This window comes from Tyto alba, unplaced genomic scaffold (assembly GCF_018691265.1).
Source record: "Tyto alba isolate M040663 unplaced genomic scaffold, T.alba_DEE_v4.0 Super-Scaffold_12, whole genome shotgun sequence".
Classification (NCBI taxonomy): Eukaryota; Metazoa; Chordata; class Aves; order Strigiformes; family Tytonidae; genus Tyto; species Tyto alba.
In genome coordinates, this window is record NW_024881274.1 from 7,137,792 (window position 1) to 7,160,533 (window position 22,742).

Genomic DNA, 22,742 nt, shown 5'->3' on the forward strand with positions numbered 1-22,742 from the left:
GATCCTGGGGTTGGGATGGGATGTGTTCGGCAGGGCAGGGTGCGGGAGCTAGGTTTGGGGGTGCCGAGGGTCACTGGCCCAGCAACAGGGAAGGGAAGGGCCCCCACGTTCCTGCCTTCGGGCACTACGGTGCCAGGGAGTGCGAGGGGGGGCTGCGGTGTCTGGCTCACCGGGGCTGTGCCCAGCAGTCTGCAACGCGGGGGTGGGACTGATGGGCCCCCTGGAGACCTGCTCCGACCAGGCCATGAGGACCCTCTTCGACGTGAATTTCTTTGGGGCCGTCCGCACCATCCAGGCGTTCCTGCCCGCCATGAAGCGCCGCAGGGCCGGGCGGATCATCGTCTCCAGCAGCATCGGGGGGCTGCAAGGTAGGACCTGGCCCTGCTGCGGCGGGACCCCCGGCACCCTGTGGCACGGGGAGCCATGGGGAAGGGACCCGGTGCTCAGAGTGCGGCTCTGCCCCAGGGCTGCCCTTCAACTCCGTGTACTGCGCCAGCAAGTTTGCGGTGGAGGGGCTGTGCGAGAGCCTGGCCATCGTCCTGCGGCCCTTCAACATCCAGTGAGTGCCGGCAGCGCCGCGGGGGCTGCCCTCCTGCCCCCCAGGCACCGGGACGGGGGGACGCGGGGACGGGGGGGTACGGCGGCATCCCTCACGCGCTCGGCTCGGCGCTGCCGCCCCGCTCCCTCCCGCAGCCTGACGCTGGTGGAGTGCGGACCCGTCAACACCAGCTTCCTGGCCAACCTGCAGCGCCCGGACCCCGAGGGCAGCGAGCTGCGGGGCCTGGACGCCGAGACGCGGAGCCTCTACCGCCGGTACCTGCGGCACTGCCAGAGCGTCTTCCGCGAGGAGGCCCAGGAGGTGGAGGAGGTCCTGCAGGTCAGTCCCTGCGGGATGGGGGCTCGGGGAGGGGTCCGTGCCCAGGGGTGGCCGCGAGGCCATTTCGGGGCCGGGTCTGACCCTCTGCGGTACCAGGTGTTCCTGGAGGCCATCGGCACCCCCTGCCCGCCCCTGCGCTGCCTCACCACCCGGCTCTTGGCCCCGCTCTCACGCCTGAGGCTGGCCAGCCCCGACGGCTCCGCGTACGTCCAGGCCATGCACGACTTCGTGTTCGGCTGCGGCGAGGCCGGTGGGGACCAGCCCTGAGCAGAGCTGCCGTGAGCCCCGGGGGGCCGTGCCCTGCAGCCCCCCAGCCCTGCAACGCCCGTCCCGGCCGCGGGGTCTGTGTGTGTGTGCGGGGGGGGGGGGGTGTCGGTCCCAGCGTGTCGCCAATAAAGCCCTTTCTGCATCCGCACTGCCCCGGCTCCGTCCCTGTCGCCGCGGCCCCCGCCGAGCAGCCCAGCCCGGTCCCCGCGGGCTCCCCGTGTCTGCGCTCCGGGGTCCCGCGTGGGTGTGTGGGGGGGTGTCCCCGGGATCCGGCCGTGCTCCGCGGAGCTGGCGGGGGCCGCGGCGTGCCCGCGGGCACCCCGCGCCCGGTGCGGCGGGCGGGAGGCCGGCTCCGTCCGTCTCCTCCCTCCGCGGGCGGAGCCCGGCCCCGACGCTCCGCCCGCCCCCGGGCCCCGGTTCCGGGGCGGTCTCGGTTCCCGAGCGGTTCCGGGGCGGTCCCCGGCCCGGCCATGCCGCCCTTCGGCTCGGGGCTGCTGGTGCTGACGGCCCCGCTGGGCTCGTTGCCGCGGCGGGCGGCGGCGGCGCTGGCGGCGGCGGCGGGGGTGGTGGCGGGGCCGCTCTACGTGCACCTGCAGCCGGGGCTGGCCCTGGCCGCCCCCGCGCCCCGCCCCGCCGCTCCGCCCGCCTGCCCCGCGCTGCTCCGCGCCCTGGCCGCGCTCTACGGGGCGGCGGCGGCGCAGCGGGGCCTGGACCTGCGCGTCCTGCTCGGGCCCGGCCGCCTGGCCCGGCCGCCCCGCGTCCTGCTCGCCGCCGCCGCCGAGGCGCCGGGGCCGCCGGGGCCGGTGCGGCTCGGCCTGCAGCGCCTGGCCGCCGCCGCCTACGGCTGCCCGCCGCGCCTGCCCGCGCTGCTGCTGGGGGACCCCGGGGGGGACCCCGGGGGGGACCCCGGGGGGACCCCGAGGGGGACCCCGAGGGGGACCCCGGGGGGGACCCCGCCGCGCCGCTGCCCGGCTTCTCCGACGTGGCGGTCGGCGGCACCTTCGACCGCCTCCACGGCGCCCACCGCCTCCTGCTCAGCGCCTGCTGCCTCCTGGCCCGGCAGCGGCTCCTGGCCGGGGTGGCCGACGGCGACCTGCTCCGCCGTGAGTCCCCGGGGCGGCCGGCACCGTGCGGGGGCGGGGGGGGGAGCCGGGCGGCCGGCCCCGGTGCTGCGGTCGGTGGGCCCCGCGGTGTGCGGGGTCCTGGCAGCCCTGCACCCGAAGCGCCCGGGCGGGGTGGTGGCAGGGACCCGTCCGTACCAGCGAGCGGGGCGCGCGGAGCGAGGGCGCAGTGGAGGCGAGGGGAGCTGGAGGAGGCAGCCCCCCCCAGGCCCTGGAAGGGTTTTGTCTGCGTCTCCTGGTCTTGCCGCTGCTCTGGGAGCTGCGCGTCGTTAAACAGACGCTCTCTTGCTTCTCCACCCTCCTGGTGCCTGGCAGACAAAGTCCTGGCGGAGCTGATCGAGCCGTACGAGCTGCGAGCGGCAAAGCTGCGCGAGTTCCTGGAGGACGTGAAGCCCTCGCTGCGTTACGACATCGTGCCTTTGGCTGACCCCTACGGCCCCTCAGTCACGGACCCCAGCCTGCAGTGCTTGGTGGTCAGCGAGGAGACCCGCAGGGGAGGGGAGGCCGTCAACAAGAAGAGACTTGAAAACGTAATGTCTGCACGGGAGCCCCCTCCCGCCCCCTCTCCCCTGCCCACCGCTGGCTGGGGGCAAATCGGGGCCCCGCGGCTGTTCGGTGCCGTAGCCCAGCCTCGAGGGCGGGATGCCCCCGCGCCCGTCTGCCAGCGCCCACAGATGGGTGCTTTGTGCCGAGCTGCCCCCAGCTGCGTGCGCCCCAGGGATGGTGCAGCAGAGGGTTGGGGTCAGACGGGCAGCTCCGTGGGCTCCGTTCCCCTCTCGGCAGCTGAGAACGTGCCCCTCGTGGGGACGGAGCTGCCCCATGGGGACACTGGCGGCGGCCGTGGCCTCGTTTGCGCTTCTTCATTCAGGCCTTGACCTCCCGCTGAGCCCCCCTTTCCGCGGCTGACGGCCCTCGGGGCTCTTCTCTCGCAGGGGCTCCCCGAGCTGGCTCTCTATGAGATCCTGTTGATGAAGGACCCCGACCACAGTCAGAGCGAGGAGGAGAAGATCAGCTCCTCCAGCCTCCGGCAGAGGCTGCTGGGGACGCTGCTGCGGCCCCCGCGGGTGAGGGGGTGCTCGGAGAGCTGCGGGCTGCGATGGGAACGGTGTGCCCGGGACGAGGGGTGCAGGGGGACAAGTTTCGGAGGACTGCCTGCCTGCTGCCTGTCCCGGCCCCTGGCGGGAGCAGGCCCCTGCTCGGCAGGGCCAGGACCTTCCATGCCTGTCTCCAGGCCGGGTGGTCGGGATCCTTCTCCGGCAGAGCCCGTGTCCTCTGTCTGCTGGCCATGGCTTTCCTTCTTCCCTTAGCAAGACCCTGCCTTGCCTTCGCGCCCATACGTGATCGGCCTGACTGGAGGAACTGGGAGTGGGAAAACCTCCATCGCCAAACTCCTGGGGCAGCTGGGAGCGTTCATCATCGACGCCGACAAGCTGGGCCACGCCGTCTACGCCCCTGGTGGCCCTGCCTACGAGCGGGTGCTGGCGGCTTTTGGGGCAGGTAGAGCCACCGGGGGCTGCGGGGGAGACTGGGAGGAGGAAGAGGAGGGAGAGGTGTGCCATCGTCCTGGCATCCCAGGGAGCCGTCCTGGCCCAAACTCCCCTCCCTCCCCGTGGGTTTTGGGCTCCACACCCAGCTGGAGATCTGTAGCTGATTTGGTGGTGGTTGGGCCTGAGCGTGGCAAACCAGCCCTTTCCCCAAAGTCTCACGTGTCCTGTGTCAGAGCTACTGTAAACCGGCTGGTGTGGAAGGCTAAACTGGGCTGCTGCTTGCCTAGGAAAAGCTTTTCCCTGTCCATCTCTGGAGTAAGGTGAAGAACTGCCAGATCAGGTCCTACAGCTCCTTTCTGAGTCCCTTTGAGAGCCCCGTGCTGAAATCCTTTCATGGTGAGCTAGGCTTGCTGCAGGGAAGTGAGTTGGATTTGTTCCTCCCAAGCCTGTTCTGCTTCTGTCTTGCAGAGATCTTGAATAAAGACGGGACAATTAACAGGAAAGTCCTTGGAGCCAAAGTGTTTGGAAACCAGGTGAGAGCAGCACAGACACTGTCAATATTTAATCTCGTGAGTGGGAAGCTCTCCATCTGTGCTGAGGCTTTTTATTTTTCAGCCCTTTGAGCTGATGGTGCCTTCCTGACTGTACTTTCTGGCAGTGACGTACAGACAGGGCAGGACACACAGATCCTGCCTCTGTAGCCGAGTCAGCAGCCGTGCTGGACACGCTCTTCTCGTCCCAGCAGCTGCTGCTGCCTCCCCAACCCCGTCCCCTCTGTCCCACGCTTGTCCTTCACCCAGCGTGGAGCAACAGCCCTGACGTACGTGGAGCCGGTGCTCTGCCCCGTGCATGGTTTGGGCTTGTACCCAGTGGGGCTCGGTGACAGAACGGCTCTGTGCCCGGCTTTGCTGGCCAGGCCATCGCTCAGCCTTTCCCTGAGGTCCTGCGGGCTGCCCCACCCAAGCACGAAGGCAGCTCGAGGGGTTCCCCTGAGATGGACAGGTCTCGCGTGGGTGCTGCTGCGTGGGGAGCTCGCTCTGCTGCGGGGTCGGTCCTTGCAAAGCGCCTCTCGCAGCAGAGCCCGAGGTTCTGCCGTGCCTGGCAGGGCAAGGAAAATACTAGGGAAAAGAGCCTTGACCCCGTCAGCAGGCATGGGAGCCTCTGGCCAGCGTGGAAGTTTCCCTTCCTTGAGCTTAGGGAGCAGGCAACGGGGTGGGTCCATCCCCCGTGCTGGGTGCCCTCCGTGACTGCTGTGGCCACCGGTGGTCCCCTTGTTGGCTGCCCGTGGCTTCTGAGGGCAAGTAACCGAATGCTGTCGTGGTCCTTTCTAGGAGCGGCTGAAGAGTCTCACGGACATTGTGTGGCCTGAGATGGCCCGGATGGTCAAGGAGCAGATTGGGGAGGCGGACGCTCAAGGTATCTGGGGTGGCTCCCGTCGCAGCACTAAGGTGGGAGTTGGGTGCATGGTCTTGTGCAGCACACCACGACCCAGCGCCCCTGGGAACCTGCTGCTTTTGGCAGCACTGTGAGTATTTTCCATGATCAGACCCCGCTTTTCTCTGCTGGGCGTTTTCACTAGCACATCTCTCAGCAAACTCCTTCGCTCCGCTGGGACAGGCTTCCCTCGAGCTTCCTGCTTTGAAGGAGGGTGGACGTTGCTTTCTCTTTCGCATGTGACTTCATTTTTGGTGTAGCGCTCCAGCAGTGAGCCTGGTGTGTATTTCTTCTGGGGGCAAAATTTTTCCAGCTCTTGGGAGATGCTGTTGGTAGCTCGATAGGCGTTTGGCTGCAGGCATTGGCTTGCCATGCCTGAGAGACCTGCCATCCCAGGCATGCCCTTAAAGCAAACACAGCCTCTGCCTGCTGCTCTGTTTTACCACGTGAGGTTCTTTGGCTCAGCAGTAAAGTGTCTGTGCTGCCAGTTTGCAGGAAGGCGTAACTCTACGGCTGCAAGTGGGCTGGCTGGGTTGGACCCCGAGGAGCAGTCGCGTTGTCTGGCGATTGCCAGGTGGTGAGGAATGGCCTTGTTCCGTAGGAAAGGCCGTCTGCGTGCTGGACGCTGCCGTGCTGCTGGAGGCTGGCTGGCAAGACATGGTCCATGAGGTGTGGACGGCCATCATCCCGGAGGAGGAGGTGGGCGATGCCCCTCAGCCCATCGCTCGCTGCCGGGGCTGGTCCTCGGCTTCCCCGCCGAGCCTGAGCATCCCCCCTCGTCCTGCCAGGCTGTGAAACGCGTCGTGGCCAGGGACGGGCTGAGCGAGGAGGCTGCTCGCGGCCGGCTGCGGAGCCAGATGACAACAGCCAAAGGGTGGAGCGGTCGCAGGTGGTGCTGAGCACGCTCTGGGAGCCGGGACGTCACCCGCAAGCAGGTGCCGGCCGCGGCGCTGGGGTCTGTCCCGGCTGGCAAAGGGGGAGGCGGGCGGCTGCGGCAGGGACCGGAGGGCTCAGTGCTGCGCCGGGGCTGCGTGCGTCGTGCCCGGGCACGCTGCTCGCCATCGGGGCTGTACGGGCTCGGGGATGTAAACGCAGCAGGGAGGGGAGGGGAAGCGCGGGGGCTTCGTTCGTGGGCCGCGTCCCCGGCACAGCCGCGGGCTCTGAGGTGCCTCCCGTGCGGGTTCTCTGGCAGGTGGAGAAGGCCTGGGCCCTGCTGCAGCAGCGCCTCAGCCAGACGTGCAGCCCCTGAGGGGGTCCCACGCCGGCGCGGCGGGAGGCGAGGGTCCGTGTCCTGGCATCACGCGCCGGGAGGAGCGCAGCGCGGAGGCAGAACCCCCCCCCCCACCATCCAGCCCCACGGAGGGGCCGGGGGCATCCAGCCGCGCCCTGGTGCAAGGGGGGACACGCTGCGGCCCCCCGGCCCCGAGGGCTGAGCCTGCGCCGGTGCCTGGGCCTCCCTCGGTGACAGTAAAGAGGCTTCTCCCGCTCTGCGTGTCCCTGGGCTGGTTCTGTCCCTGCACCCCCCGCTCCCGGCTCCGGGGGGGCCGGGCTGGGTCCCGTCCCCCTCCCCGACCGCCGCCGGGACACTCGGTGCCGCCGGGTCCGTCCCGTGGACGGGAGGAGCAGCCGGTCCCGCCCCGGTGCCGGCGGGCAGGGCCGAGCCGCGGCCGGTGCTCGTGCCGCCTCCCTGTGTCTCCGCATCCCCCCCGTTCCCCGCCGGTGCAGCCGGTGCGGCCGCTCCCGCCCCGGCGGGTCCCGGGCTGAGCCCCCCACGGCCGCGGTGCCCTCGGCGGGGCCCGGCTGGACTCTGACGTCATCCCTGCTCGGGGCCCCGCCCTCTTTGTGGCCGTTTATCCCGCTCGAGACAAGTCATTTTTCCCGCCCCGCTTTCTGCCCCCCGGGGACACGCCCCGCGCCCGCTGCCCCGCCCCCCAGCGCCGTGCGTCACCGTGACGTCGGGGCGGCACGGGCCGGCCCCGCTGCGGGCGCCCCCTGGCGGCGCGGGGGGGGGGGCGGGGGCGGCTGCGCTTCCCGTCGGCCCCCGCGGCGGTCACATGACCGAGGGCGGCCGGAAGATGGAGGAGCCGCCCGGCGCCGCGGCCGAGGACTCGTGGGCGAAGGTGGGTCCGTTCACCGGGCCCGGGGCCGGGGAGAGCGGGAGGGGCGCGGGCCGAAGGTCACTGGGCGGGCGGGGGGTGCAGCTTGGGCGGCCCAGGGGGGACGGGCCGGGGCGGACGGGGGGAGCCGGAGGTCTCCAGAGGCTTCTGGGATTAACGGGCCGGGAGGCTCCGAGGGGAGCTGGACCGGGAGCTGGGGGGTGACGGGCTGGGGGTCGGGGGGCTCCAGATGGGGCCGGGGGGGACGGGACGGGGCTGGGGAGCAGGGCTGGGGGTTCCGGAGGGTTCTGGGGCTGATGGGCCAGGGAGTGGCTCGGGGGGAGCCGGGCCGGGGGCCAGGGGGAGCTGGGGGGCTCTGGGGGGGCCGCGGTTCGCTGCCCCAGCCCAGCTGACATCTCCCCTCCCGCCGCCGCGGCACCGCGCAAGGTGGACGCTGCCTACGGTGACAATGGCCTGGACGCCGGTAGGTGCCCGGGCTGCCCCGCACCCTCTCTGTGCCCGGCTGGCAGCGGGGTCCCGCCGACCCCCCCCATCCCTCCACACCCCCTCGCTCACTGCGGGAACCCTCTTCTTCCAGCGTTCTTCATGGAAAACGCCAGGAAAGGGAGCATAGTGTCACGAGCCAACAGCATTGGCTCCACCAGCGCCTCTTCTGTCCCCAACACAGGTGGGTCTGTGGGGTTTGGCTGCTGTCACCACGGGTCTTTCTGCCCACTGCGGTGCCCAGCACGTTGCGGGGCTTCCAGCTCTGCTCCCCGAGCTGAGCCGAGCGCGGCTGCCCCCCCTCGCTGCCTGGGCAGGATTCAACCCTGGGCAGGAAGGCGGTGGGGGACAGTGCCGGGGCGTTGTGGTTTCCAGCAGTGTCTGGCGTTGGGAGTCGGTCGGGTTTTGACGCCTCCCCAAGGGAGCTGCCGGCACCTTCCCCCTGCCCAGCTGCGCAGCGAGCGGGCTGGCGGGGCCCCTCGCAGCGCTTGGCCTTGTCCCGAGCCGCCGGCGCTGAGCCCCTGGGCCGTGCGGGGGTGGCCGGGGCCCGCGGAGCCCCCCCTGCGCCCCGGGAGCTCGGCAGCCGGGCTGCTGCACGCTCAGGCGAGTCCCCTCCACGCAGACGACGAGGACAGCGATTATCACCAGGAGCCCTACAAGGAGTCGTACAAGGACTGGCGCAGGCGGGCGCACACGCAGGCGGAGCAGAAGAGGCGAGACGCCATCAAGGTAACCCGAGAGGCTGTGGGCGCCCAGCACCCCGCTGTTCACAGCACCTTCCCCTCCCTTCTGCTGCTGGATCCACCCCGACAGCAGCGTGCTGGGAGCCACCTTGGCTCTGGCTGCCTGCCTGGTGGGAGCTGGGATCTGGCACCTTTTGAAACAACCACTGTCTCACTGCTGACCTCCAAATACACGTGCTGTGGCTCTGCTTCCCCGCAGAAAGGCTATGATGACTTGCAGGCCATCGTTCCTACCTGCGAGCAGCAGGATTTCTCCATAGGCTCCCAGAAGCTGAGCAAGGCCATCGTCCTCCAGAAGAGTGAGTCTTGAGGGTGGGGAGAGGGAAGGGGGGTGCTATCAACCCTCAAAGCATGGAAGTTCAGCACTTTTGGACCTTCCGGTGTGACGAAGCTCTGGGGAAGCCCAGGCACTGGCCACCTCCACCCCCCCACCTCCCCAGGGAGAATCGGTGCAGCCGGGAGCTGATGCTGCCTGGGCTCGGGCACCCCCTGCGGGGATCTCGGGCGCTTGTGTGTGCTCTCAAATCCTCACTCTGTGTTTTCATGCTCAGCCATTGACTACATCCAGTTCCTGCACAAGGAAAAGAAGAAGCAAGAGGAGGAAGTTTCTACCCTCAGGAAAGACGTGATGGCGTTGAAGATCATGAAAGTGTAAGGGAAGAGCTGTCGGGGTCCTGCCTTCCTCTTCCGGCTGTTTTCCCCGCTGTCCTTGCCAGGCTCTGCGGATGCACTCCGTGCTTCGCAGGCAGCCCGGCTCCTGCAGTACCAAACCTGTCCCTGCCCGCTGCCTTCGCTTCTCCTCCAGCGGCTCGTTAGTGTGGGTCTGTCTCGGGTCGGTTGGTGGAGTTTAGTATGAAGGTGGATCTGAGTCAGAAGATGAACCTGCTCCCAGCGTCAGGAGCAGCTGCAGCTTCCCCGTGTTTATTTACTTGCAGGATTTTCTGCAAACTCTTGGTTCTCCCCATCCTGCAGCAGTTCTCCATGGCCAGTGCCAGGCAGAGAGCTCTGTCCCCACAGCTGAGCAGGAGCCGGGCACGGGAGGCCTCACTCTGCTGCTGAACACGGGGCGCTCGGTTTGTTTCAGGAACTACGAGCAGATTGTGAAAGCTCATCAGGACAACCCGAATGAGGGGAAGGACCAGGTCTCCGATGAGGTGAAGTTCAATGTTTTCCAAGGCATTATGGATTCCCTGTTCCAGTCCTTCAATGCCTCCATCTCTGTAACCAGTTTCCAGGAGCTCTCAGCGTGCGTCTTCAGCTGGATTGAGGAGCACTGCAAGCCCCAGGTGAGCGCGGGAGCAGCAGGCGGGCTGTGGCGATGGCAGAGGGAGCGGGGCAGAGCGCACTGCGCAGGACCGGGCATCCCCGTCCCCTCTCCCGGGGCTTCCGAAAGGGCAGCGTTTGGCTGTGACTGGTGCTGGGCTGGGGCAGCGCGGGGGCACGGGGGGGGACAGAGATGGTGCCTGAGCCCCAGCCGCTCCCAGCTGCCGGACTGGTTTGGTGCTGAAAGCTGGCCAGGGTGGGACAGAGCTCAGGAGGGTCCTGCCTGGTCCCCTTCACACCCTGGGCGGGGCAGGGAGGGCACAGGGCCGGGTCCCTGCGCTGCTGCAGCTGCCCGAGACGCTGGGGCCCAGGGCCGGGGTGGGAGCGTTGCCCTTACGGGTGTGGGGGGCTGGGCAGCCCGGGGGTGCAGGGGGGTGCCTGTGGCATGGGCCCCAGGCTCTAGCGGGAGTCACCCACCAGCGAACGACTGACCATGTCTCCTCCTGCCCCAGACGCTGCGGGACATTGTGATCGGGGTCCTGCAGCAACTGAAGAGTCAGCTGTACTGAGCCTTCCCCTGCAGCGCCGGCAGCTCTGGGGCACCCCCTGCCCAGGGGCCTGGGTGACGGGCGCCAGGAAGGGCTGGGCCGTCTCCCTCGTGGCTGTTTTTAAAGCTTCTCTGAATTAATTATTTATTGTATTAACTACAAAACCAAAACGAGGCTGTGCAGACACCTCTGCTCCACAGGTACTGTCACAGTTGATACTACCAAATATTTGTAGGCACTTGGCAAAGGAGGGGAAAAAGGTGTGTGTTGAGGAGAGGTCTTTTAGGGTGCCAGAGAGTCGTTAGCCCGGGCAGGCGTGGTGGGGGTCGCCTGCGCTCCCGACTCTGCGCTGTGGAGCGGAGCCGCTCTGTAACCTCAGGGCGCTGACACGAGCCCTTCTGATCCCGGGGGAGGGGGATGAAACACCAACGGCTGCTAAAAGCTGTTGGTTTCTGTTAAAACAGACTCGGAATAGGCAGCTCCTGTAACCGTGGGTGGTCTGGGGGGGGGCAGGGGTTCGGGTTGTGTAGGTGCGTTGGCAGAGCTGCCTGAAGGACGAGCCCGTCGCTGCCAGGGAGACGCTCGGGCAGCCGCGACCTCCCTGGTGCGGAGCCGGCGGCGCCGTGACCTCTGCTGCTGCCCTGGCAGGGAGACAGGAGGGAGCTTTCACCCGCTCACGCTGGTGAGCGCCCCGACGTGTCTGGCTTCACCCGTCATCAGGTTCTGACGTGGCTGTGCTGAACAGGGCAGCGGTTCAGCAGCTGTGACAGCGCTGCCACAAGCTCTCGCGGCTCCTCCTTAGAACTTAGACGCACACATAGACATAAGCAGCCTTGATTGGATTTGATTTTTGTTTTTGTGAATCACTGAAATCATACTGAGGTATTACCAGTGTCAGCTTCGCAGACGTGCTCTCTGGGACACTTGTTAACCTGTCACAGGCCGCTGCTGTCATCGCCGTGTGGGGCAGCCGCTGCCCAAGTGATTGTACCGGGGCCCCTCCGGCGCGGTGACACCAGCAGCGGGATTTGTTCTTTGTAATCACAGCTGTGCTCCCACACCAGGGCAGTCGATATTGATTTTACAGTTTTTCCACTGTTGAGGAGGTAGCACTTGGCTCCAGGTTACGTAGTTTGAGTGCTGCAGCAGGAGAATGTTTAAGCTAGTGCTTCTACCCACAGTTAGTAGCAGAGAACTTGCTCAGATGGTTGATTTTTATACAAAATTAGTCTTCAATCCCCACACTGGGGTGCCCTTTCTGCTGCACTGCAGCGGAGGCCCCGGAGCCAAACCCTGCAGTGACGCAGGGGCGGCTGTGCCTCAGCGGGACGCTGCTGCTTCGTGGTGACACAAATCCCTCTCCCAGGTGAGCGGGGGTGGGGGGTCAGGGCTCCGTGGCTGAACGAGGGGCACACACTGAACCCCTGGAGCTGCACTGCTGGAAGCTGCCTCCTGCCTTGGGAAGACGTGGAGTTTTACAGACCTCACACGTGAAAGCAATGTATTTTTCTATTGTGAAAAGTAATTACATAAATTTTGCTGAATGTTTTAATGATTTTTCTGCTTTTGTTGCTGTTGCTGAGTTCCTAGCGCCTACCCCTAGAGTTGGTCAGAGATGGACTCGTTTCTGGAAGCCCAGGCCAGCCCTCGCGGCTCAGGTTACCTGTTCCTGGCTCTCACCCTCCCCAGCCCTGCCCCAACACTCTCTGAATAGAGAAACACCACAGCAAAGCACAGCTCAACCAAAATCCTGGAGTTTAATGTGTCAGCTTCTCGAGTACCGCTCGGTCAGACTGTGGGAAGCAGGTGAAACAGTGGTAGAGCTCTGCAGCCATAACAGTCCCAAGTTCACTGGCCTTGCTGAGGCACTCACTTCTGTTCTTAGGGCAACCCCAGGGGCCGCAGAGCCGTGTACTTGCACCCTCCCCTACGCAGCCCCCTGGGGCCACCCTGAAGGGCAGGGAGAAATAATGTTCCCTCCGCCGGCAAGATGCTGAGAGGGCCCAAGGCTGAGTCCCTCCACCCCCCCCTTCCAGCTGCAAAGCATTTTAAAACAAACAAATAAGCAGGACAAGCCCAAGCCCCGCAAAAGGGGGAAAAAAAAAATCAACCCAACAGCTGAGTTGCTGCATCAGCTTCTGGTCCCTGGGGCTCACACAGCTGCCGGCAGCGTGACGTTGTGGTCCTCGTCCGTCTCGATCCCAACCTCCTCCTGCGCCAGCACGGAGCGGCTCAGCACCACGGCAGAGCCACCGCCACAGCCCAGCCGGCCTCGGTACTTACGAAGAATTGCTTCTTGCTTTTGGGGTACCCCTCCAGGATGGCCTCCAGCAGCTCGGTCGCCTGGCAAGACAGGGGTGCAGGGAGGGCTGTGGGGCAGCGCTCAGGGCCCGGCCCGCGCAGCGCGGGCACTTCCCGAGGGAGCGTCGGTACCCGCCAGCCTGCCCCAAACCTGCTCCCTGCTCCGCAGCTCCAGCGGTCGCCCGAGCTCTCCTCGCTCAGCACCGCACGGCGCCAGGGTGCTCAGCTCCCCGCGCCGCCCAGCAGATCCCCCGGCCCCGCGCCGATGGCACCCAGCGTCCCCGCAGGGCCGTCACCACCGCCCACCCGGCGCTGCCCACCCACCCTGCCCGGTGGCACCGCCGTTACCATGCGCTTCCGCCGCCGCCACTCCCGGCAGTACAGCCTCTGCTCGCCACAGACCTGCAGACAGCAAGACACAGTGGGAACAGACCAGGGAGCTGCTGTGAGCCCGTGGCCGGGAAGTGCCTGGTGCCAAGGACCCCCCAGATGTTCCAGCTACCACCAGAGGGTTATTTAACAGCACAAGTGGCCCGTGAAGCCCCTGCAGGGACATGAACCTCTCTGTAAAACCCATCACCCGAGCCAAGGAGAACTGAGTTCACCAACCGGTGGGTGACTGCACGAAGAAAAAGTTTGTAAGGAAAAGGCAGCTCAGGCCGTTTCCTAAAACCCCGAGCGGTGTCACCATCGTGCTCAGGGCTGAGGCTCCTCACGGGCTCTGCAGAGCAGCCCGGGGCCCACACGTCCCTGTGCCTCTGTCCTCCCAGTGTCAGTCGGGCTGGGCACTGGGTGACTGGTGGAGGGTTTGGTACAACCAGCCCAGCCCCTGCCAGTTCTTCACCTTCTCTTTCTCTTCTGGAGTCACGTGGCTGCTGGCAGACTTGATCCTCTCCAGTTTCTCTGCGTAACTCGCACAGTCCTTCCTCAGCTCCTCGACCTCTCTGGCCATCTCAGGGGTCGTCATGGAGCTGTTCAGGTCCTTCAGCTCTGGAAGGGAGGCAGCGATCGGGGCAGAGCCACCCGTGCCAGCGCAGCCACGGCCGCTGCCCGGGCAGGCAGGACCCACTCACCCGCCTCCGCGTGCCGGCAGCTCTGCTGCAGCGCCTGCACCTTGGCCGAGAGCGCGGCAATCTGCCCGTCCAGGCCGCGGAGCTCCGCGTCGCCGGCGGCCGGGAGCTGCTCCTGCGGCGAGACCGTCGGGGGGTCGGCGGGGCGGGCGCCAGCGGGGGTGCCCCCCGGGGCCGGGTCTCACCTGGGCGGCGAAGTAGATCTTCTGCTTCCCGTAGGTTTTCTCACGGACGCGGCCCTGCTGCGCCAGCTGCTCCAGCGCCTTCACCACGGCCTGCGGGACCAGCGCGTCAGCCGGCCCCGGGCCCCTGTCCCGGCCCCCCGGTACCGACCCCGGCCCCGCTCACCGCCTTGCCCAGCCCGTGCTCCCGCTGCAGGTTCCCGAAGGCGTCCTGGGCGCTGTACGGCCGGTTCTGCTCCCGCAGGTACCGCAGCAGGACAGCGGCGGCGCCCCCTGCGGGACAGCCCGCCGGTCACCGGGAGCGGGGCGCCTGCCCGCTACTCTGCGCCCGCCCGCTCTTCACTCCCAGCCCGTTACTCCCCGCCCCCCCCCCCCCCCCCCCCCGTTATTTATTTACTCCCCCGCCCGTTCTCCCCCTCACCGCCCGCCGCGGGCCCCTCCCGGCTTTTGCTCATCCTCCGCCCCGCTCCGCTCCCGTCCGGCGGCGTGACGCACTTCCTGCGCGCCGCCCGCCCACCGGGGAAAGGGACGAGCGGAGGGCTCCCATTGGCGGGTGATGCGAAGCCCCGCCCCGAAGGCGGGGCTAGCCCGGCCGCCCCGCGGTCCCGCCGCCCGCCCGCGGTCCCGCCGCCCCCCCCGCCTAACGGCCCCGCGGGCACCCGACGGCCAGCGCCCTCCGGCGGAAAGAGGCAGAGAAAGGGGTTTCCCTGAAGAGGCACGTTCTTTGCTGCACAAACGCGATCGGAACCCGGTTCTATGGCTTAGAAAAAGCGGCGGTAGGGGCGGGGGGCCGGGACCCCCGGCTGGCAGAGCGTCTCTCCCACGGAGGTCGCTGGTTTGTCTCCGTGACCGCGACACGCACGAGCTCTCCAGTCACGGGTGGCTCGGGCTGGCATCGACACAGGGCAGGAGGCAGCGGGCTGTCCCCGAGGCCAGAACAAAACCAGCCGGGCAGAGCAGCTCCGCCGCCTCCCGGCCCCAGCAGCCCCCCGAGGGCAGCGCGGGGGGACGTGCAGCGCTGCCACTGTCCACGGGGGCTCTTAGCAAAGTGCTCGTCCGCTATTTTAGGAAAGCGACACAGAACAGCTGCCACATATAGATGTTCTTTGCAGGACTCTAGTCATCACAGTAGATGTCTTATTGCCAGTACGTCTCTTACAAAATAGCATCACTAGGAAGCTGGAACTGGAGATGAGTGGTCATTGCAAGTACAAACATTGTGGCTGCACACCGTCGTGTCCACAACAGGAGCGAGGGGTGTGTTTCTACCCAGAGCTGGATATTGCTGGGATAGAAGACTTGGATTCTGTGCACATTTTAGGAGCGGGGAACAGTTGTCTTAAAGACAGAATAGCATTAAGTCCCAGACACTAAATCTGAGGGGAAACCAATCCTGTTCACCTGGTTACGCATCAGCCCCGGAAGGTCGGCTTCAAGATTGTCCTTGGCCATGCTACGTTGGTCTGACCGGTGGCCTCTAGAGCTGCAGACACCAGATTTATTGTCTTATGTGAAGAAGTTCGGAGCAAGCAGCATCCTGGCAGACAGGGCAGGGCAACGCATGGGTGATTGTGGAGCTATCACATCAACGCCTTTTCCCTATGAATTACCGGTGTAGTTTATTTTAAAATCCAAGCGAGACTACAGAGTCACAAGTCACAGTGGTGTTCCCAGCCAGGACTGGCTATCACGTCACTCATACTCACACGGGAGACAATCGAGACAACTGTGCAAGGCTTTTCCTTCCAGGATTCCCTCCACGATGCGCAACAGAAAACCAGAGGGAAGTGGTGGAATTGCTTACTGGCCCCGCGAGCCAGCAGGATCCAGCTGGTTCAGCTCGGACTGATCCAGCAGTTCAAAGTCATCCCCTTCCGCATCAGTGTCCAAGTCTGAGCTGGCCGTTCTGAGGTAAGTCTTTGCACCTCTCTGGGGATTGTCGCCACGTGAGGAGCCTGGCTGAGGGGCTCCTGACAGCGCAAGCTGTATCATCCCTCTGGTGACAAATCCAGCTATGTTGTTAGTAAGATTCTGTACAGATGGCAGTGCACCAGACTCTTCCTGGTCATAAGGGAGATGCAAATCTTCTGTCGCTTGTGGGCGGTAAGCCAGACTTGGGATCCCAATGCTGGTGTCATCTTCGTCATCTATGCCAGTTGCTTCTGGGTTTATGGAAGGGAAGTCAGGGAGATCTCTAGCAAAAGATTCTTCTGGGTCACTGTGACCGTCCAGGTCTAGAAGAGGAGAAAGTGCTTTGAATACATAGTACACGCCAAAGACCCCGCAGGCGAGGGCAGCACAGCACACAAAAGCTGGGCCATTACCTCCCCAAGACAGACCGTCTCTTGTCATCTCACAGACCAAACGCTCTTTAATCTTCCCCCCACACAGCTCTTTGGGATGCCTGCTGACCTCCCAGTTCACCCACAAGGAATGCAGGTGCTCAACCAGACACCTTCCCTTCTGCCAGAGGGAAGTGCCCCCTCCCAGACTTTGCGCTGCAACCTGTATCCCCACAGCCAGAGACTGGCCGAGCTGGATCTGCCTTTGAAGAGCAGCTGTCGTTGCTCTACTAAAGCACCACAGGAATGAAGGAGGAAGCTCAAATTCTGAAAAAACAGGTACTTGCATCTCATCTTAGTCAGCAAGACAGACATCAAACAGCTAGACCTCAAGGACAGAAGGCAATGCTCCCTCCCTCCAACCCGTCACACCGGTGCCTGCTCAGCACTCCACACCTTCCAGAAGCTGCCCATCCCCTCTCACCTTCGGATCCCTCTGTCAGGGGAGTCTGGCCTCTCGACAGGTTAAACATCCCGTTTTCAGTGTAGGAAACCTCAGCATCCGAATGCTCCGAGTCAGAGATGGTTAGTTCCTTGGCGACCACAGAGTCATCCAGCTTTGAAATTGGACATAAAATTGAAAACATCAAATACTGGAAAGCTCATTCCTGTGCCCCAAGGCAAAACACGTGATCCAGTGGCCACCAGTTAAACCCAGTCCTCACGGGAAGCTGGCATCTGAGGCTCATTTCACACTTTACTTCCCAGCCTAGGAGACTGTAGTTGGTACAAGCAGCTCTAGACATACCTGAGCGAGACAGAATAGGAAAGACCTCTCTAAAAGGAGAATATCCTCATCTGATCTTCCATCACAACTCGGCTAGAACATGCTGGATACAGGGCCATGGACTGCACGTCCACTCAATGCAGTGAGTTTGTTCTATTCAGCTGAGCTTTTCTACTTCCAAGACTTTTTGTTACCTTGGGACAGAATGCAGCAAGCTCCTCTTCACTGTCACTCCCATCATCCACAGCCTCCTGATTAAGGGATCGGTGACGCACTGCCAGAAACCAGAGTGAAAGCTTATTATTGGTGCTAGGACAGGGGTCTGTACAGGACCAGCCTCAGCAGAGCAGAAAGACCCTGAGCTGGCAAGCTTGGACGTGACACAACACAGCATGCTTTGTTCCACAGCAGAGCAACGTGATCATTCCTGACTTGGGCTGCTGCAGATCTTTTGCTGAGATGAACATGTTTAGCAGATACCTTGCACTGAGTCCTTCCTCTTTTTTTCAGTGCAAGTGCAGTATGGAACACACAGTTCTGGCAGCTGAGAAACGGAGCAGCTCAGCACTGTGAAGAGCTTACACCAACTGCTCACTGGGAGATGACTGCGGAGGCAGAGCTGCCTTGCTTCCTTCCCAAAGCAGTGGCAAGTATTTGCCAAGGGTGCTGGAGTGACTGCTGTGCCAGACACGCAGCCCCATCCCACTGCAGGACCAGGGGCTTGAGTCGCAGGCAGTTTCAGGTACCAAGGGTCAGAAACAAAGTACAGAAACTTACATTGCTTCTCCCGCTGCTTTGCTATCATGTAGCCTCGAACACTGAAATCCAGCCGCTGCAGAGCTGGCTCCAGCTTCATGTACATGCGCTGCCCCAGTCTGTGGTACACAGCAAGGGGCCACAGCAGGATGAAGAGCACTGGGGTAAGTGGGAACTCTGATTAGAAGTTTGTTCAGGATGCTACTTGGCAAACATCTTGCCCATTTTGTGACGCAGTATAACACGCACACGGTATGCGAGATCTGAGTACTGAAGGCAACGCTATGGGAGGCTGTTAGAACTGGTGCAGTCACCTCTGCCAATTTAACAAAATTGAGAGGTCAACCTATTAGTGCTCAGATCTATGGTCACTAAGCACTCCAACATGTTCTCTATGGACCAGAGACCTTAGAGTCCTGGACAAGAACCACCACATTCCAGGCAGAACGTATTATTTTATATTTTAAAGCCATTCACACAAGCTTCTGTTCTGAGCAGAAGAGCCCCATCCCTTGGACATTCAGATCCCATTCATCTCTAACCCCTCTTCTCCTGTAAGTCTGTACTTGGCACAGAGATCTACTTACACAGCAAGTATGAGAGCAAAAGTCCAGGGATATACCGGCCCAGGACAGCCAGGAAAGTAAAGACTCCACACACTAGAAGGCAAAACTGAAGACATGGGAGACAGTGAGTTTCCAGGGTTAAGCAGTGGATTCACTCATTTCCTGACTGTCTTGTTCTCTGCAGATTCTAGGTCAAGACACAGTTCTAACAATAGCAAAGCCTTGCTAATGTCCAACTACCCCGTTCTAGGACTAGTGCAGACACAGGAGGTATCTGGCTTCAGAGCGACAGGCAGCATCCTCTGCCTCAGCATATGAGGAGCTTCCCAAAGCAGGTATGCTAAAAGCAAGGAAGAGGCCAGAGACGACAGAACTCTTCAAGGTAAGAAGGACAAGGACAGTACCACCATGTTACAGGTTCCTCTCTGCATAAGCCTCAAAAAAAAGAAGAAAAAGGAAAATAAACTTGACACACTTTCTCAAACTGTGGAAGTCCAAAGAGGTAGATGAGTTTGACAGACACTTAAAAAGCCAGAAACCTACGGAAGGAACAGCTACGTTTTCACTTCACTAGTGCAATCAACATGCCGACATGCATTTCCTTCTCCCTCCTCCACAACCTGATTATTCTGCCTGTGCTTTCTATTCCTCTCCAGCACTTAACAGGCACGTTGTTGTGGGAGACCTCCCGTGGTAACCTCCTGTGTCTGAATGCATTCAGCCAACGCTGGATGCAACCACAAGAGGATACTAGTGGTCAGCAGAGGCTCCACACTAAATATGTTTTTTGCTGAGCTCTGTACATTCTTACCTTTCCAGGGTTTTCCCTCTTGAAAATGAAGAGATTACTTAAGAAGTTGGTCCCAGCCACCCATCCTTCAGCCAAATGGTGACAGAGTTCTGGCACTCCGAGCAGCCGAGGGTGAACGTATCCCCAGCTGCAGTGAAGGGAAGAATTTGGGAACAGATATTACTGCGTTGACATCAGTGCAGGAGTCGCTTGTTACAAACACTCGTCTCAATACTACCTTCTCTTCTCCCCCAGCCACTGAGCTCCAGAGATAAGGGTCAGCCTGCCTTCAGAACACCACCTTGCCAAAAGCAGCACTGCTACGTACCATTCTACAAGTGTCCCAGTTCTCCCACAGCAGCTAAGGAGCAGTAATTTCAGCCATTCAGTCTTTTGGCTTAGACTGGTTTCCATGCTACTGGAGGGAAAGGGCAGTGCAGAAGCAAATCAAGCAAATCCATTTGCTTTTTCTGCATTTATTTGGTCAACTGCGACCTCCAAGAATTCAGCACAAGGTCTACAGGCAGCCTTGTACCTCACTTAGTATATTCAGTTACTTCAGAGGCATTGTCTTTGTCAAGTTCTATTAGTGCTTCTTAACTGCTAGTCACAAGTACTTGAAGGTTAAGAAGAGCAATTCCTTTTGTACTTGGGCCTCTTGAAAAAAAAAAAAAAAAAAAAATTTAAATTGACATTTGGCAACAGCTCAAGTGATTTAATCAGGAGCGGAGCACCCAGTGGGGCTCAGCAGCACAGGCGAGCAGAAAGGTGTGCCCAGAGAGAGGAAGGTGTTATTATCAAGACAACACCCCAACATTTCTCAACCCATTATTAATGCTGCAGTCAGATCATAACTATGCAGTAACAACTTCTGGAACAAGCCTGTTAAACGTTCCCTGTCGAGTCTCAGAAGACTTCATTATTTCCAGAAGAAATGCTGTTTTCCTGCTACTGGAGGCCTGTGCAAAAGGAATTGCTTTTAAGGCAGCGCCTCTACCTTAAGGGTCCAGGGGAAGTTTTACAACACTGAAGCAAGCACTACTGAAGGCCAGCATGAAGGCAAAGATTAAGTACAACATATTGGTTCGGGCCAGTCAAAAAGTTGTGACAATAGCTTGACAGAGTCCAGGGCTCCATCCTCCCTCTGCTAAGCAGCTCCCTTCTCCCCCTCCTTCCTCGCTCAGAGGAGCCAACATTACAAGCACATGCAGGTAATAATTACACGCTATCACAGCAAAGTACCAACCAGCAGAGGATTCCATTAGTTTCCTACCTCTCATTGTCTAATTCGTCAGGTCTCGCCACTAAAATATTAAGAACAGACACTACATTAGTCGCAAGGAATTTGCCATGAGAATGCTTAGCTCTTGGGATTTAAGTAAAGCTTTAATGAGCTGGGGAACACCTGAAGAAGACATTAATTGTAATTAAGAACCAGAGATGCATCACCCCATAACACATTTGGAACACGTATGTGTTACAGTACAAGACTACAAGAGAGTCTCCTTGTGGCTCCTCAACGCTTGCTGGACACTGTCTGGAAGGCTGCTCTGGTTACACTGACAGGTAATAGCAAAAAGTACCACTTTCACCTCCCTTCCCCTGCACACACCAGATGGTGAAGGAAGAACAGCTTGCTTGCTGAGAGGCATCAGAGATTTAAGTCTTTTGTTACTTCCTCACCCAGGCTGGGATTTGAAAAGTGACCCAGGGACATACCAGTCACCCTGAAAAACCAAAATCAAGGTTATGAGGGAGCTGGACAGACACCTCCTCGTAAGTAGGAACACTTCAGCTATAGAACCTGAGCCAAGCTGCTAGACACTGAGGAAAGCTTTAATGTCTTCCCAAGAACTACAGAGAACACGAGTTGATGCAGAAAGCTGGGAGTTGTACTCGGCTAGTTAGTCAGGGAACACCTCTGGGAGCATGCAAACCATCCACACGGCTTCAAAACCAGCCTGTCCGTGCAAAGCCAATGAAATCCTGAGCTGCTAAGAATGGTAGTATTCATTAGTATATTAATATCACAAACGATAGATAGACCTGCTTTGCTTAATGAAAGCTTAAGACTAACTTCATTAACAGCCACTAAGGTGCCTCTCCTTTCAAATGAATCTCTACTCAACAGCAAGGCTGGGACTCCTCTTTGTCCTAAAACATGAAGCTAATTTATTACAAATTCTGAGGAAAAATCCAGACGTATTCCACATATAATTCAATTTCTTGTTCTTGTACTGCATGCTTGAAAGGTGAATCACTGCTTCAAAACCTGCACTAGTTCACGTACACCAGATGTTTCAAGATTAGGAGACAAATACCAGTATCACAGGCACGAAAAGGACTTCTTATGCTTATGTAGGTTAGGATTTTCCAGCTCCAGGAAGAAAGTGCCTACAAGTGTTCTTGCCTGCTTCTAGATTCACAAAGCAAAAGACCCAGGATTTTAACTATTTATCTCTAAATGAAGCAGTCAATACGCCTCTAGGGCTAAAAACCATGCTTGACTTGCTGGTATCAACTCAAATATTGCAACTTACCTCCAATTTCAGGCCATATTTTGTTCTTCCACTGATCTAGACAAACTACTACTATAAGGGTAAATGCAACCAGGAACAGCAAGCGAAGAGAAGTCAGAGCAAAAAACCTATGGGAAAGAAAGGAACAAATCGGTACTGACCAGATCTGCGCGACACACACACACAAAAACCAAACGCAAACTAACTCAAAGCTAACCAGTTTCCCCGTTACAGTTATGGCCAGAGAAAAGTGAGCCAGCGCTAATCAGTCAGCAGGCAGGCTGCCCGGTGGGGAGCGGATCAGGCTGCTTTAGAAACCCTTATCTGCTCGTGTCGTGTCTATCGCGACAGCCCTGGATCACAGCTCACCTGCCAGAGGCGAGCAGAACCTGCTGCCCTTCCTCCCCCCCCGCGGAACAGCTTGGGGCTTGCTGGCAAGTCGTGCTTCGAGACCAGGGCAACGCAGGCAGAGAGGGACGGAGCTGCAGCAGAGCCGCGCTCCCAGGCCCCCGCCCGTCCGCCCAAACGGCCCCCGGGCTGAAGCCGCTCGGGTCCCGCCTCCGGCCGCCCCCCCGCTCCCGGCCGGCGCCGGGGGACCCGGCTGCCCTGCGCGGAGCCGAGGGGCCGTTCCCGGCCGCCGGCGCCCACCCGAGACCCACCCCCCCCCGCCACGGCGGGGGCAGCCCCGCGCGTCCCGGCGGCTCCCGCGGAACCGGGCGCGGCCGCGGGGGAGCCGCCCGCTCCCGGGCCCCGCGTCCCGCCGGCCCCGGGCCCCGCTGCCCGCTCACCAGAAGAGGCCGTGCGCCGCCAGCCAGCACAGCGCGCTGCGGCCCGGCCGCTCCCACACTAGCGCGGCCTGCGCGGCGCTCAGCAGCGGCTCGTAGGGCCCCAAGCGGCCCCGCAGCGCCGCGCTCACCGCCTGCACCCGCCGCTGCCGCTCGCCGGGCCCGCCGGGCCGCGCCGCCGCCATAGCTCCCTCACGGCACCGCCGGCCCGCCAGCCCGGACATGGCGGCCCCCGGCCGCCGGAAACGGGGCCCGGGTGGGCGCCGCCATCTTGGCGCAGGCGCGGCCGCCGCCCTCTGCCCGGGCGCCGCGCGGGGCGGGGCCGAGCGGGCTCTCTCCCGGAAGTGCGCTGCGCGCACGCGCT

The 22,742-nt window shown here is 61.8% G+C and overlaps 5 protein-coding genes across 5 annotated transcripts; 3 read left to right on the forward strand and 2 right to left on the reverse strand.

Moving 5' to 3' along the window:
- The first annotated feature begins 49 nt into the window (after positions 1 to 49).
- Positions 50 to 1,292, forward strand: LOC122152833 (estradiol 17-beta-dehydrogenase 1-like). The gene is made up of 4 exons (XM_042787208.1): positions 50 to 368; positions 466 to 559; positions 694 to 877; positions 974 to 1,292. The coding sequence occupies exons 1-4, from the start codon at positions 212 to 214 to the stop codon at positions 1,142 to 1,144; spliced, it is 606 nt and encodes a 201-aa protein (XP_042643142.1). The 5' UTR covers positions 50 to 211; the 3' UTR covers positions 1,145 to 1,292.
- Positions 1,293 to 1,568: 276 nt separating this feature from the next.
- On the forward strand, positions 1,569 to 6,672 carry LOC116959949 (bifunctional coenzyme A synthase; the record flags this gene model as incomplete). Its single annotated transcript, XM_042787115.1, is given in 11 exon segments — positions 1,569 to 2,247; positions 2,581 to 2,795; positions 3,198 to 3,329; positions 3,573 to 3,762; positions 4,221 to 4,285; positions 5,084 to 5,168; positions 5,788 to 5,885; positions 5,975 to 6,044; positions 6,047 to 6,102; positions 6,104 to 6,121; positions 6,379 to 6,672. Coding segments are annotated over 11 exon segments (1,665 nt in total), but the record flags the coding sequence as incomplete, so codon positions are not given.
- A 567-nt stretch (positions 6,673 to 7,239) lies between these two features.
- LOC104355610 (MAX dimerization protein MLX) lies at positions 7,240 to 11,892 on the forward strand. The gene is made up of 8 exons (XM_042787205.1): positions 7,240 to 7,306; positions 7,730 to 7,766; positions 7,881 to 7,970; positions 8,409 to 8,515; positions 8,729 to 8,828; positions 9,081 to 9,180; positions 9,614 to 9,815; positions 10,305 to 11,892. The coding sequence occupies exons 1-8, from the start codon at positions 7,241 to 7,243 to the stop codon at positions 10,359 to 10,361; spliced, it is 759 nt and encodes a 252-aa protein (XP_042643139.1). The 5' UTR covers position 7,240; the 3' UTR covers positions 10,362 to 11,892.
- A 186-nt stretch (positions 11,893 to 12,078) lies between these two features.
- On the reverse strand, positions 12,079 to 14,467 carry LOC122152832 (homologous-pairing protein 2 homolog). The gene is made up of 8 exons (XM_042787206.1): positions 14,315 to 14,467; positions 14,060 to 14,166; positions 13,897 to 13,986; positions 13,715 to 13,826; positions 13,486 to 13,631; positions 12,990 to 13,043; positions 12,624 to 12,683; positions 12,079 to 12,552 (listed from the first exon to the last, which is right to left on the reverse strand). Exons 1-8 carry the CDS (start codon positions 14,346 to 14,348, stop codon positions 12,493 to 12,495), a joined length of 663 nt encoding a protein of 220 aa, XP_042643140.1. The 5' UTR covers positions 14,349 to 14,467; the 3' UTR covers positions 12,079 to 12,492.
- A 128-nt stretch (positions 14,468 to 14,595) lies between these two features.
- Positions 14,596 to 22,673, reverse strand: LOC122152829 (reticulophagy regulator 3-like). Its single transcript, XM_042787199.1, has 9 exons — positions 22,382 to 22,673; positions 21,615 to 21,721; positions 20,348 to 20,378; positions 19,096 to 19,222; positions 18,306 to 18,390; positions 17,740 to 17,877; positions 17,157 to 17,236; positions 16,660 to 16,792; positions 14,596 to 16,127 (listed from the first exon to the last, which is right to left on the reverse strand). The coding sequence occupies exons 1-9, from the start codon at positions 22,600 to 22,602 to the stop codon at positions 15,694 to 15,696; spliced, it is 1,356 nt and encodes a 451-aa protein (XP_042643133.1). The 5' UTR covers positions 22,603 to 22,673; the 3' UTR covers positions 14,596 to 15,693.
- Between the last annotated feature and the right edge of the window lie 69 nt (positions 22,674 to 22,742).

Excerpts from the sequence above, each read along its gene's own strand:
- LOC122152833 (XM_042787208.1), top strand. The coding sequence starts at position 212 with ATGGGCCCCCTGGAGACCTGCTCCGACCAGGCCATGAGGACCCTCTTC. Across the intron at positions 369-465 it reads CAGCATCGGGGGGCTGCAAG|GGCTGCCCTTCAACTCCGTG; the intron begins GTAGGACCTGGC and ends GCTCTGCCCCAG. Across the intron at positions 560-693 it reads CTGCGGCCCTTCAACATCCA|CCTGACGCTGGTGGAGTGCG; the intron begins GTGAGTGCCGGC and ends TCCCTCCCGCAG.
- LOC104355610 (XM_042787205.1), top strand. The coding sequence starts at position 7,241 with ATGACCGAGGGCGGCCGGAAGATGGAGGAGCCGCCCGGCGCCGCGGCC. Across the intron at positions 7,307-7,729 it reads CCGAGGACTCGTGGGCGAAG|GTGGACGCTGCCTACGGTGA; the intron begins GTGGGTCCGTTC and ends GCACCGCGCAAG. Across the intron at positions 8,516-8,728 it reads AGAGGCGAGACGCCATCAAG|AAAGGCTATGATGACTTGCA; the intron begins GTAACCCGAGAG and ends GCTTCCCCGCAG.
- LOC122152832 (XM_042787206.1), bottom strand. The coding sequence starts at position 14,348 with ATGAGCAAAAGCCGGGAGGGGCCCGCGGCGGGCG. Across the intron at positions 13,987-14,059 it reads AGCACGGGCTGGGCAAGGCG|GCCGTGGTGAAGGCGCTGGA; the intron begins GTGAGCGGGGCC and ends CTGGTCCCGCAG. Across the intron at positions 12,553-12,623 it reads AAAGCAAGAAGCAATTCTTC|GAGGAGGTTGGGATCGAGAC; the intron begins GTAAGTACCGAG and ends GTGCTGGCGCAG.
- LOC122152829 (XM_042787199.1), bottom strand. The coding sequence starts at position 22,602 with ATGTCCGGGCTGGCGGGCCGGCGGTGCCGTGAGGGAGCTATGGCGGCG. Across the intron at positions 19,223-20,347 it reads GACGAATTAGACAATGAGAG|CTGGGGATACGTTCACCCTC; the intron begins GTAGGAAACTAA and ends CCTTCACTGCAG. Across the intron at positions 17,878-18,305 it reads TTTGCTCTCATACTTGCTGT|TGCTCTTCATCCTGCTGTGG; the intron begins GTAAGTAGATCT and ends CACTTACCCCAG.